The sequence below is a fragment of the Nesoenas mayeri genome (genome assembly GCF_963082525.1).
Source record: "Nesoenas mayeri genome assembly, chromosome: 5".
In the NCBI taxonomy this organism is placed as follows: domain Eukaryota; kingdom Metazoa; phylum Chordata; class Aves; order Columbiformes; family Columbidae; genus Nesoenas; species Nesoenas mayeri.
In genome coordinates, this window is record NC_137548.1 from 19,308,985 (window position 1) to 19,323,497 (window position 14,513).

The following is a 14,513-nucleotide window of genomic DNA, read 5'->3' on the forward strand; positions in this document are numbered from 1 at the left end:
TATTATATGTGCATTTGATTCTTAATCTGTTAGATTATTTTCTCTTTTAGGAAAAATGATTCTGTGTTTGTTGCTGCAATCTGTTCATAAAGATATTCTTGCATGCTTGGTATGGAAATATGGTTAACATTTCATGAAGTTGCTGTGGGAGAGGAACTTGGCAAATCATGTGATACATAGAAATGCAAAACAGCTAAAGCATAAACTGTAAAGAAGTTAAGAACATGTTGTTGTGCACTGGCAACTTATTTCACTTTTATCTGGCTGAGTGGTTAAATTTGATCTGTGCCTTTTCTCCTCTCTTAGGGAAAGTTTGGAAAATTTAAGAGGTATGTTGCTCACAGTACCCATGTAACAAATGTCCGTTGGACCTATGATGACAGTTTGTTGGTCACTGTTGGAGGAGCAGACACCTCTTTAATGTTGTGGACTTATGAGATGGAAGGACATCGGGACAGCAGGCAGTGTGACAGTGAAGAGTCTGATCTAGATTCTGAAGAAGATGGAGGTCAGTAATAATTTATAGAACTAGCTGTATTGTGCTATCTCAAAAAGACTTTATTAACAGAAAGCTGCTAATTTAGAAATAATCAGGTTTTAGATATGATTGTTTTAGTAAAATTTCTTTTTGCAGAAAGGACCAATAAACTGTTGTGAAGGAAATGATAATGAAGTGTTTGACTTGCTGCTTTGGGTCAGAGTGTATAAAAACACTCTTGACATCTTTTAAATGAAAAAAATTAGGTGGCAATTATAGGTAACTTCCAAAAATCTATATAGAAAAATACATTCTTCACAATTTACATTTGGGCACTAATTCTAATAGAATTATGTTGAAATCTGTATAGTGTGAGATCATATTTATCTTGATGTTACAGCATCTGTTTCCATAACATGCAAGCATAGTAGACTGAAGCAGACTGATACTCATATATGGAACAATCTCTTGCAAGATCATAACATCAGTAGTTATAAAGTGTTAATTACATTTCATAGAATTAATTTCTGTTGGTTTTACCATACTTAATATTTTCCTTTTCATATTGTAATTCCAAAGGCCCCCAAACTTGCTGTCTCAAGTGCAATTTTTCCTCTGTGTCAATTCATTTTTAAATTGTCACTGCTACTCTTTAAATAGTTCTTTGTAATAAATTAATTTCAGTTTTCACTAAAATCTGCTAAATAACCAAAGAGATGCTTTAGATTTTAGAGGCTTATTAAATATTCATTGGAGAAGAAGTTTTATGCACTTACTGCCGAAAAGTATTGAAGATTGTATCTGCTAAGTAATTTAATTGCCTGCAGGAGGACTTGGTCAGCTTTAGCTTTTGGAATGAAAAATAGTAATCTTCAGACATGTTAGCACATCTTTGCCCAATAACCTTCCTTAGGCTCTGGTGCTTTACACAGGACCCTCTTAAGCTATGTGTTCAAAAATTCTCTGAAAGAAAGAGCGGTCTATTAAGCTTTAGAAGAAAAGACATTGACATATTTTTCCACAGAAGTTTCTCTTCATCAATCCTATTAATTTCATCTAGAGTTAAGAACTATTTATAAAGTTGGCATGAGTAGTCTCGGTCTTTGAAAAAAGATTGAAGGTAGGTAACAACCCTGCCACTATTTAGACTTTTTGGCATGTTGACTCTAGTAAACATCATCTTGATGTGTCTGACTATTCCTAAGCATTGTGTAGGAAGCCTGTACAGACCTATGGATTCCATCCTAATGGATGGATCCTGAAATTGAGAACAACCTGGTGCTACATCTTCCAGAACTTAACAGCAGGCCCTTTGTTAGTGACCCTGAGTTAAGGCCAACCAGGCAGAAATGGGGTAGCTTTCAATGTCACTTGAATCTTTGTTAATAATTTTTTCCACAAAGTTCCTGCAGAGAATTTTTTTTTCTTAAAATGTCTTTTATTAACAATGTTCATTATTCCCAGTTGCTTTCTTTCTGTTTTCTATTGATGTTACTAATAATACATGGTATAATTGCTCTTGTACTCCAGTACAGTGTTGAAAGCTGCACAAATTATAATTTAACTTTTTTTTTCCTGCTATCTCTTTTTTTTTTTTTTTTTTTTGGTACTGTTTACTCATTTTGTTAGGTTATGACAGTGATGTGACAAGGGAAAATGAAATTAATTACACCATCAAGGCCTTATCAACAAACATTAGACCAATGTTTGGAATTAAGCCTCATCTGCAACAAAAGGAGCCAACTTTAGATGAAAGGTAATTGCTAGATTACAGTCCTAGCCAAGAAAGCAATCTGAAAAGATGATTAATAGTAAGACATAATTATATTGGAATATTTATACATCTTTAAAATGTATGTGTAAAAAGAGTGGAAATATTTATTCGGGAAAAATAATCAAGCAAACAAACTTAAGAAAAGTCTTACCTAAGGACTAGGCTTTACCTCTTTTTCAGAGACCACAAAAACTCTGAATGACTTATGTATATGAGTATGTTTGGGCAATTTCTTGAGGTAATTGAGTTCCTTGCTGTTGTTTGATAATATATTCTTTTTGAAACTTAAATACTGAGTCATGTCTAGTGGTGTCATTCTAGGCATGAACGTGTACAATTGTTTTGTTGGAAGACAGCTCTCAATTATTTGCTTCTGCTAACAAGCTAATCTGACTAATTCATCTGTAAATGCTCCTTGCATTGTTTCTGCCTCCAGATAACTTATACCTTTCTTCGAAAAAATCTGTCCACAGTGGTTTTGCAGTTTCTATTAATGAGTGTTAGAAAATGAGGTTGATTGCTTTGCAGTGTTAGTTGTATTGTTTGGTTCACTGTCATACGCTTTCAAAGAGAAGAGAATGGGAAATAAAGTAGAATAAGACCAGCTGGTAAAGTAGATGTGAAATAAGAAAAAGAATTTATAACCACTAGAACATAATCTGTTGCAGAATCTGCAACTGAGCACGAGATCCTGGAAGTTGTTGTTGTCAGCAAAATCCATGTGGACAGTGTAGGTGAGAGAAAAAGGAAGAGGGATTCCTAACGCAATCCGTGGCAGTTGAGGAACGCTGGTATTAAAGAGCAGGAAGACAGGAAAACACAACATAGTATAGTCAGGAGTAAGGATATAGAGAAATAGCAGTTTGGAAACTTCCTGCAGAGATGTGAGTAATTCTGTTACAATTCACATGCCTCTTTCTGCAGCCAAGCTGCAAATCTGTGATGCCCTTATTCAGAAATGCAGCCTGACCTTTGTGGTAGTTTTGGTATTGTCTTTTGGTTTTAGGCTGTGGTGCTGAAGGAAAGAATGGATGCCTGCAGAAAAAGCTATGGCTCCCTATCTTTCATTTAAATGAGAAATGGTCTTTCTACTTCATAATTAAATGTATTTGATGTGGAAATCAAAGATAAATTATATGCATGGTATCAACAGTTTGGATTTATATTTACTCTTGGTAATGAAAGCTGTGATTAAAGATTTTTTTTTAATTCAATTCTAAACCTCTTTTATTTCTTTCAGTATTTTTTTCTGAATCAGAGTGATTTGTTTTTCAATTTCAAATAAAATATTCAAGTAAGGTAACTAGATTCTGATTCAAAATACATAAAATTCAGGAAAATATTTAATTGCCTGCATTGTTTAGAGGTTTGGGGCCTTAAAACTTTCAAGAAAACCTTTTATGAAGAATGAGAACAGAAAATGGTTACGGTATGCATTTTAACTTCTGTTCTGCCCAAGTTAATATTGTATAAGTTTGGTAAATGTTTTAGTAGTTCTACTTTAATAGATACTAATTTTTATTTTAATTTTATTTCCCTTTCCTTTTGCTTCATATGAAGGCAGGGGGTAGTGAGGTAAGTTCATTTACACCACATCCAGATCAAACGCATTTTAATAACTTAAGCTGCTTGGGAAAGTAGTTGTATTTTGAAATAGGAGTGAAATCTTTAAGTCTTTTCTATTAAATAGTAGTTTGTTAATGGGTACAAAAGGGATAAAGGACAAAGAGTAAGCCCTGTTCTCAGTCTCAGTAGACATGGGTGAGTCCTAAATAGAGTATTTGGGAGGAGGTGATAAAATCTCATCCTCTTTTCCTCAATAATTTGAAACGGCTAAGGAACAGCTTGACTTAAGTAGCTATAGTCATAGAGCTTGCCTAACTTCTTGTGAACTTCTTTAAGACTATATCTCAGCATTGGCATAGAGGTTCAACATGGAATGAGAAGTGCAGGGGGGCCATTGCAGAGATGCCTGAAGTGGCTATACGAGCAGTACTGCCACATCTGTGCCACTGTGCTTGAGCTAATGAAGTTTCAGGAACAAGAGGACCGTAATTGACTTGGCAGCAGCATTTTACCAACACACCTGTACTACTTAAGGAGCTGAGCTGCGAGGTCCACAGAGCTTTGATATGACATGCAGAGTAGCTAGCTTAGGTGCCTGCATTAGATTTTGCACATACTCTATTTAGAATATATGCCATACTCAACACCATGCTCTTATGTTTGTAGCACAGTACATCCTCAGGCTGTAGGCCACCCTTTAGACTTGTAGACTGAGCTACCAGGTCACTTGGACCTACACTGGTTAAGAAAGAGAACTTCTCTTCTACCTACCTGGACCCTGTTTCCGTTGTGATGGCAGATGATAGAATTGTGTTGATCTCCTTGTATCCTCGTGCAGACAACTTGACGTAATCAAGAAAGCCACATCTTCATCTAACTTTTAGGTCATACCACTAGCAACCTTTACAAAATTAATTCTGGTTCTGGGCTTTTAAAAAAATATGTATCTGTAAAGTCAGTGTTTCTGTGTAAGTTACATAGAGCATGTATAACTTATACAGACTTTTCTTCTGTATTTGTTCATTTACAGGTGTTTGGTTGTACTTTTCAAAGTGTGGATAGTACATCTGTGTCATTCTGTGTTATGCATAGGCTTGTTATAGTGACTGACAAACATTAGAAGAGATACATTTCTTGTATTAATAGGAACTTTATTGGAGTCCGTGTATTCTCAGGATCATGGGTACACACCAATGTAGAATGTGATTCTGAGAATGTCTTTCAATTTTGACTTTGTTTATCAAGGATATTCCCTACCAGAAAGTATCTGAACATCTTTTACTGTTGAACGTAGGAAGGTTAATTCTCTGTGGGAGAAGATGGAGATATTAATAAAAGCTAACACATAACTGAAGTTTAAGGCTATGTATAAAGGCCTTAAAGACCACATCTAAAACATAGTTACTACTTAAGATTGTTGTACCTGGCAGCTGAAGTGGAATTCATAAACCCAAGCTGACTAGTGAAGTTCCCTCTATATAGAAGGAATATGATTTTTTGGTATCCTGAGTATTACATGAGATAAGCAATAGAACACTAAAGGAAGAAGTATATCTGAAATCTCATCTGTTTTGTACTTCTGTCTCACAGAAGCTCCTCTGTGAGGCCAGGAGTTGTAGTCTAAGACTGTGGCCTGGATATAGAGTCAGAAATTACTCAACTACATACCAAAAATTGATTCATTAGAATTATTTTGATTCTAATATTATCAGAAAGGTTAAGTTGATCTCACCTTTTATATTTTAAATATTAAGATGTTGTAGGAAATAATAGTTTTTAGCCACTTAATGTATCAAAAATTCAAATACACATCAAATAACACAGGTGGGTCAAAACAGCACCACTCTTTTTTACTAAAGCAGAATGGAATGAAAGGATCCCTAGCATCAGAAAGGGAGAATAAGCAAAAGAGGGTGCAAAACACTGCAATCTGGTGGTTAGGTAACTTCTTTGTGAAGTATGGAACATGAAATTCTGCTTTTGGTGTAGCATAATCATTTCCTTCCAGTGACCCTTAATTCAGAATGTAAATGCAATTCCCAGAACATGAATCTGAACAAAGGACTAGTTTTGCTCTCTGACAGAGGTAGTGTCCTCCTCTCAGTTTTATGGTTTTGCTCGTAAATTACTTTTTTTCCTTGCAACAGCAGAACTTAAAGAAAAAAAAAGGTTCTCCCCTTCACAGTAGCACAGTTTTACTAGGAGCAGTGGACATTTCTGTGCCTTAATCATTTTCATGTCTAACACATTACCTTGAGATGTGAGATGCATCAATTCATATTTGTAGGCAGCACTGCCTTTATTTTTTTCCTTCAGGATAAACATCATTTTCCCTACTTTTTCTATGACCTTTTTTAAAAAGTATTATTTCTGTAACAATCTCAGTAATTCAGTATTCAAAAGAAAATAATACGGTAAACATTTTTTAAACCTGAAATATTTAGGTCTGTTTTATCTACTGCTTGAGTCAGTTGAAGAAGAGAACAATACATGTTGTGAAGAAGGATTTAGAAATGGATGGAAGAAATAGTTTGCTGCACACCAAACCCCAACTTCCAGGCATAACCATTTGCAGTTTTATTGCATGGTTCCTATAATGAAAAAGCAACTGGATTAGTGTGCTCTAGTACTAGAGAGCATACCTGACCAGATGATGCAAGCTATAAAAGGATACAGCTGGCAGTAAGCTCATTCTAATAGGGCCCATTGATGCTGCAAATGAAGAAAAATGGTAGCATTGCAGTGGTAGTTGTTCAGTCTTCGTTTTAGGACAGAAAGGAAAAATGGAGATGAAAGACCTACAAGACTGCATTAGCTTCAAAGCTGTTTCAGCTTGCTTTTGATTGTGTATTGAAAACAATTATTTTTATTTGCTCTTGTAGGTTCCCATACAATAATTTTTGCTTTATTAGAAGTTTTAAAATTAAGAGAGATGGCTTTAGAGGCTTTATTTTTAAGTCTTAAATCAGCATTACTTCAACTTATTATATCATGTAATGAAAGAATCAGCAGGCAGTTAATTAGAGTTAATAAGTCTGAATGTTACTTCTAGCTTTCTTTCAGAAGTTAGTGAGACAGAAATTTTTTGAAAATAAGACATGCTAGTGCTGTAAAAGTCGATATGCTGAACAAAAATATGTTGAAGCCTTAAATTTCAGGCAGATTTTTTTGAAAAACTTACGGATACTAGAACTCAAGATTTTGTTCAGATTCAGTTGTTTTAAGGTGTCCTTGCAGTGTAGTTTAAGGCCACCTCTACTAATGATACACCATTCTCTAGTAGTAAAATTACCATAATGTATCTTTGACATTGAAATACTTACTTTCATTTGTATTGAAAACACAAAATGATGTTGTCTGAGGCAGCACTTAGTCTATAATTTGAAGTATTTTAATTTCTGAATAGTGATATTAAAAGATAATATTTTTATGTGAAAAGATGTCTACTCTGTGTCTGATATGAGTGCGTAATAGCTTTATGGATATTCAGCAGCACACGATAAATTGGAAAACTGTTTTATCCTTTACTGAAAGTTCTTTCCTAGTATGTTTTTGTGCTAGGTAAATTGCTCAGAAGAAAAATCCATCATGGATTTTGAAAACAGTTCTGGCTCAGCTACTCCCTGAACTGCAAATCACTAGAGGTTGGGAGAAGAATCGGGAGAATATCACTCCATTCTTATTCTGTTCTTACACTCCCTGAAGAGCTCGCTATTTGTCACGGTCAAAGGGAGTACTTTAGATAAGAACATCTGTACCAAGAGATCTCATAACTAAACAACTAGGAATTCTGGTTTAATTTTTCACCATAAATTTGCCATACTAAAGATTTGCAAGCAACTAAGAGCTCTGAAAGAGTCTGTCTCATACTCATCACTATCCTCTTTATATATACCATTACTCAGTCTACATGCTGAGATCTCTTGTATGACTTCCCAGTGTTGTATATCTTTTGAAAATTCTTTAGATGCTCAGCATGCACTCCCAGATGCAATTCAAAACCAGGCAGCATGGAAAAATTGCTTCAAATATATATATATGTGTGTGTATATAGATATGTATTTTGTCTTGAGGATTTCTTTGTGTGTGTGTGTAAGGACATATGCAAAAGTGCATAACCTGTTTTGGATTCTTGTGTATTCATAATGGGAAAGGAACTAACAGACTATTTACAAACTAGTGCTTTACTGATCTAGAAGTGAAGAATTTTTTCTACTTGATACAGACAGTAAAAAAATGTAAATTGTACTTCCAGGGGGGTCAGGGAGGCAGGAAGCTGCTGGAATGAGCTTTCCTTTTTCTGAACCTCGCACTAATCACCTTGTCATTGGCACTGAAATTTAGAGATTTTATACAAATATCCTACATATGTTTTGCATAAATGGGTGGAATGCAATTAGATTTTTCTCCTTGCCAGTGTCATGACTTGTGATGTGAACGTGTAAATAGCAGAAATTCCAAAGTTGTTTTAGTAGAAGATCAGCTTTGTCCTCTCCTTTCACTCTGTCAACTTGTGTGATTTGGGAGAAGGGAGAAGCCAGGAATCAAACTGAAAAATTACAGCAAGAGAGTTTCTGTGAGCAGCTCCTTCTCTCTGTTCATGCTGTTTGCAGAATAAATCAGGTTACAGGAAAGTTTAAATTTTAAGTTAACTATTTTTTTAACAGTTTTAGAAAGAAAGCAGGGCTTTTTGAAGTTAACCTTTCTGTGAATCAGTTTCTGCACATGGGAATGTACATCAGTGCAGGATATTAACCTTGAGATTGAAATCCCCCAAAATTTCTGGAGATTTCATTCTTCACAAGCAAGAATTTAATTATCTTGATTTATGTGTATTACTGTCTCTGAGCCCCAGTGATTGACTAGAACAACATTATGGAAAGTAATGGTCTCCCTTTACCAGTTTAAGGTAATTATTTTTTCCTCCCATAGCTGACCTGACTCATGTCTTTGAGGAAATCAAAAAGCCAATTACCAAAGTATCAAGGTTTACCAAAAAATCTCTAGTTTTGAATGCAAGGAAAAAACCTGTTCATTTTGCAACTAAAATAATCAGATGTGGTCAGGAAACAAATATCTAGAGGAACAATTGCATGGCCCAGGGATGCAGGTTGGAAGATTTGTATTTGGGTTATGATCTGTGTAGAATGACTTCATCAACAGAAGGTAAGAAGTTATATGAACCGTATGCATTTATCAAAGGCCCCCAAGAAAGGGATAACTGAAACACAGGCATATTGCGAGATAGGTTGAATATATAATCGTAGAATCATTTAGGTTGGAAAAGACTTCTAAGGTCATTGAGTCCAAGCATTAACCTAACACTGCCAAGTTCACCTCTAAACCATGTCCCTAAGAACCTCATCTACACATCTTGTAGACACCTCCAGGGATGGTGACTCCACTACTTCCCTGGGCAGCCTGTTCCAATGCTTGACAAACCATTCCATGCAGAAATTTTCCCTAATATCCAATCTAAACCTCCCCTGGTGCAACTTGAGGCCATTTCCTCTTGTCCCTTTGCTTGAGACTTGGGAGAAGAGACCAACACCCTCCATGCTACAACCTCCTTTCAGGTAGTTGCAGACAGTGATAAGGTCTCCCCTCAGCCTCCTTTTCTCCAGGCTAAACAACCCCAGTTCCAAATAAGTCTTGTATACCTCAGTGATGAAGTTGACACAAAAGCCTTTAATGCAATCTGCCTTGTGCCAGTTACGCGTCCTATCATATCTCCATATCTGTAAATATTTACTGGCTAAAAATTAGCTATGTCACATGTCACCCATGTGGAAAATCTTGTTCCATACTTAAGTCATGAGATTGAAAAGTAGACTTGGAGATTAAAGAATTGAAACTGCTGAATAAAAGCTAAAAATTTTCCTCTGACTATATGAACATTTGGTTCAGTGTACTCCGTAAAATTATAAGGGAAATCTGCGCTCCATTCCTGGAGAAACTCTTATCTCTCCTGCATAGTGCCTATTCTGAAAAATATCTGAAGATATTTGAATTCTGTGGTACTTGAAGAATTGCATGTTATTGACTGTAAAACCTTTTCAAGATGCGTTTGAATTTTATTCGAAGAAAAGGTGTAGTTGTTTCCTGTATGAAGAAACAGTGCATCAGTCATGCATTGCAGAATAAAGTTGGAACTAATTAGAAGAGATTCCATAAAACAGATTCTTTTCAATAGAGGAAAAAAAAAAAACATTTTTAAGTTAGCAACACTATTTTCTTAATTTTTTGGAAAGTTTTCCCTAACAGATGAGAGAAAAATTATTTTTGCTTCACCTCTAAGACTGATAACTAGTGTCTATGCTGCAGTGGAATTGCTTGTTAGTTCTTAAAAGAAAAGCAAATTTTAAAAAAAGACAGTGTACCTGCTAATTAGCCTAAGTGCCCATGCATAGTACAAGTATTAGGAAATAATGCACATGCCCATATTTTCCAATGGATAATGAATTTTTGCTAGTCGAAGTATAGCAGTATGCATCACATCTGACTGAGAAAACCCATCTAGTGCAACACGTTTGTGAAACAGATGCCCAAATATCAGCAGTCAACATAAATTGTATTAAATAATAATGAAAAAACAGTATATATCAGCAGTGCTCAGTACCCTGCACATTTTGACTGGCCGAGATAATTTATTTTAGTATAACTGAATGTAGTTTTATGAGTCAACATCTGTCTTTAATAGTGAGTTGACGGTTCTACTCATCAGCTCATTTCAGGCACTTAAACCTGCACAACATTTCTTTGAGTAGTTCAGGTGTTGTGTTTGCCAACTCTTTAAACATTTTACATACTTCAGAGGCTTTTGGTCTGATTCCACTTTCTTTCTCTCTTTACAGTAGGAGTCATTCCTAAGAATTAGATTCTCATGCCAATGCAGGTTCATTGTTCCTGTTAAATGAATAGACAATAGACAATTCTGTACATAGACAATAGATCTACATAATGTGTGAAGTTGTGAGTAATCCCTTTGTTGTAAAAAGAAGTAAACAAATCAAAAAGTCAATAATAATTCTATCTATTAAAAATTTACTGACACCTAGATCTCAGCAAAACTTGTATAAGTAATCCTTTTCTCTTTCCCACCTGCTGCTGAAAAGAGGTTCCAGGTAATGCTTTTATTTTGCTATCTAGTCCATATTTTACTGTCATCTCCCATTTTTCTTAAGAAGCCATCTGTCATGTTGGGTGCTATACCATGCACCTATTACTCTTCAGACTATTGCTGTATTACAAATTTTAAATTTGTATGTATTCATTGTAGTTCCATTCCATACAATAAGCTAGATATTTATTTACCTACCAATATAAAATTAGCTACATCCCTATGTTTTACAAATAGTATTTTTCAATAATATGTATTAAAGTACAGAGATGAGCGTTCTCTTCAGTCCCTACTGGACAGCTATCCACCTCAAAGGTGGATTGTTTTACATTTGATTGGACAGTCTTGCCTGAGATGTCAAGGTGTACATGCTACTAAATTATTTAAGTATTAGATTATCTATGTCAACATTGGTGTGTACAAAATGGCACTTACTGCTCATAGGACACATGAAAATAATTATGACTAATCATTCTCAAGAAGCAGTATTTAAAAACTACCAGGTTTCATTATCTTCTAATGGAAATCAGACCTCTACAGTTTCACAAGTGACTTTGAAAATCTTACAAAGAGTGAATGGAGACAACTCCTACTTACTTTTTAATTGAATTCTCTACTTCATGCTTGCCAGCCCCTTATGGGCAGGGCATTGAAAGTCACTTCATGCTGAAAGCTGGTATGAAATCATCTGCTGTGTTCTCTGTAAGCCGCCCAAAGTTTGGGTTGCAGCTGTAGGGACCCTCACAGGAAGGAACTTTTGTACCAACAGCTGTAATTTGCTTTGTGAAATCATGCCCGAAGTAACACTTGGGTTTTTAAAACAGAATAAGTATTGTCATTTACATTGTCATAAGTTACCATGGAACTAAAAGAATTGATGGCAGTTTGTATTAACTACAGAAGACCATCCCTTGTTCTGTTAATAACTTTCAGAACTCAGTATCAATAATAAAAATAGTGAGTTAAATACAACAGCATCATACAAGACAACATGGGTAACAGTATCAATAATATTGAAACTATGTCTAAAAGCATAAACACAAACTGCTTCAAAATGTTTGAATTCTATTTGCATGTTGAAAATAAAGTGCCAATAGTAAGGTATTTATTTCCCCTATGATAGATGGCTGGAACTCTCCTTCCACATGTTCAAACTGACCCCATCCATTTGTTTATTCATCCCAAAATGTTTTTCATGCTCTTTTTCCCATCTTTTGCACACAGTGGTTTTTATGCATGCAGGTATATGACCACTGGGTGTTGTATATGCCATTATTTGCTTTTCTGCACTTTAAATAGTAAGTGGAAAATATATTCAGCTTTTCCAGCTTTAAAAAAAAACATTTGGAAAATGTATTCTGATGTACTTCAACATTCCTACTTTTAAATGCACAAATTGTCATCTTGAAACTTAATTAAGAAAAAATACATACACGCTTGTAATTTGTATTTCAGTTCCACTGCTCTGAATCAATATAGAGTTAGTCTTTCATAGGTGGGTACTTGTATAAATTATTTAGGTGACCTGTGAGATAATAACAGCTGAGCATAAATTGTCAAGTCAGGTTTTACTGACCAATGTACATTCACTTTGTTCTTTCTCATGGCAATGTACAAATGTAAATGTACTATGATGATTGGCTAAGGATGAATATGAACCTGTATTTGTGTTTGTTTATCTGTACAACCTTTAGGTATAATGGTCTTTTCAAGTGGTTGCATAATATGAGATTGTTTTACCTCTTCTCCCATTCTATCACAAGGGATCAGCAGGCAGCAAATATTATAAAAATGCCACATTCTAGGTCCAAGCAGCAGAGGAATCTTCACTTCCAGTCAGTTCAGCTCCAGGAACATAAACCTGTGCCAGAACCATGTCCTTTCAGTTGTTACTGCCAGAACCATGTCCTTTCAGTTGTTACTGCTTTTTTTTCAACTTTTGATAGGCTCTTCTGCTCTATTTAATTTTTGTGCCTTTTGTTTTTTCTAACTCACTTATTCCTCTCTCATACCTGTACATAAATGAAATAAGAGGTGGAGGGGAAAGGGAGAGAAACAAGCTTGAGTGCTCTTTGTCACATATGATGGTGACAAGTGGAAGAAGGGCTCCTTATGCTGTGCTCTTTCCATTTTTAGAGCAACAATAATGAGCCTGTTGCTAGATTGTCCGTGACAATTGAGGAATTAAAAATATAACATATCTGGTAACATGTAATTACGGGGATTTCCTCTGCTGTTTTAGATGTATCCTTTTTATTTCCTTGAATCTGCCTTGACCTACGCAGTCCTTCCTCTGTTTTTTATAAATCTTTTGCAACAGCAGTCAAACTGCACTACTCTCTGACAACTGATAAACATACAAAATAATGCTTCTGAGAATGCCTTTTTTCTTCTGAGAAGCATGAAAATATTTTTATGGATAGATTGTTAGGAATTGTCTTTAGAATTGGACTTGATTCCCTACAGTTTGGACTTTATGCTTCATGCTTCATGGGGTGTTTTTGATGGTAATCAATAGTAGTCTTCTGTCTTTGATTCTTTGATCCAAAATTTTCATTTGCTCTTGTGCTACTTTTCATAAGCTTTTTTTTTTTTTAAGAGTAGCCTTAGTTACTCATATGCTTGTTAGTCTGCTGTTCAGGGTAAGAGAAATTTATGCCAGTTTACTAGATCTGGAACCTGACATTCTTGTTCCTTGTGCTCGCTGCAATGTAATCTAAAGGAAGCTACATTTAAAGATTTCTTGCTGTCTGAAAAGCATCAGAAATTATGCCTCACAGCTAGGAAGTCTCTCTGGAACTGTGTATCTTTTTCTACTCTCCTTTTTTCAAGGAGGTTTGGATTTTTCTCTGCTGGTGTGTGTGAAGGCTGGCAATCATATCTTGGGTATTGATGCTTCACAATTGAGTAAGGTGGCATTGTGATTTTCTTTGTAGCTGTCAAGATGTCATTGCCAGCTGGATTTCTTTTTCTCCAGAAGCCTTTTTGAGTTCTACAACGTGCCAGTAGAAGCAGCATGCGAAACCACCAGCATGCCAGTCTCACATTTCTGCAATACTCCCTTGCTGTTTTATTTTACAGCTGCTGCATGGGATGAGAGAAGAGGTAACACAACAGTGGAAAACTAGTGAATGTTGATACTATTTTTTCTAGGTTCTTCATTTTTTTCCCACTCTCTGATTTTTGGGGAGACTAATGGTTGGGACCAACAGAATCAGCAGTTATACACTCTTGTAATTTTCAGGATTTCAGCATTATTCCTGATTTCCATGTTTAAAAAGAGAAAAGTACATGTTGTGTTTGCTTAATTTAAAAAAAGGATTTAAAGTCAACATTTTGTAAGTGGTTTTCAGGGAACCACTTTTGTCTAAGTGTTTTTTAAGGACCTTCTTGCATTCATAAGTGTGCTCCTAGTTACCTTATAGATGAGCAGTAATTATGGAGGTGTCAGAGTAATTAAGGAACTACAATTATAATTCAGAGTAATAAGCTGTATGTAGCAAAAAAAATTGGTTAGCAGCTCTTAATATCATTAACATGTTACACAAATCAGGTATTAGATATATTTCAATAAC

The 14,513-nt window shown here is 35.3% G+C and overlaps 1 protein-coding gene across 2 annotated transcripts in view; it reads left to right on the forward strand.

Moving 5' to 3' along the window:
• EML5 (EMAP like 5) overlaps window positions 1-14,513 on the forward strand; it is a gene marked incomplete at both ends in the record, with an annotated part of 112,525 nt that overhangs the window by 74,671 nt on the left and 23,341 nt on the right. For both annotated transcript variants that reach the window (XM_080345832.1, XM_080345833.1), the window contains 2 exons: window positions 307-508; window positions 2,108-2,234. In XM_080345832.1, coding sequence (XP_080201958.1) covers window positions 307-508; window positions 2,108-2,234 — 329 coding nt within the window. The remainder of the gene's footprint in view (window positions 1-306; window positions 509-2,107; window positions 2,235-14,513) is intronic.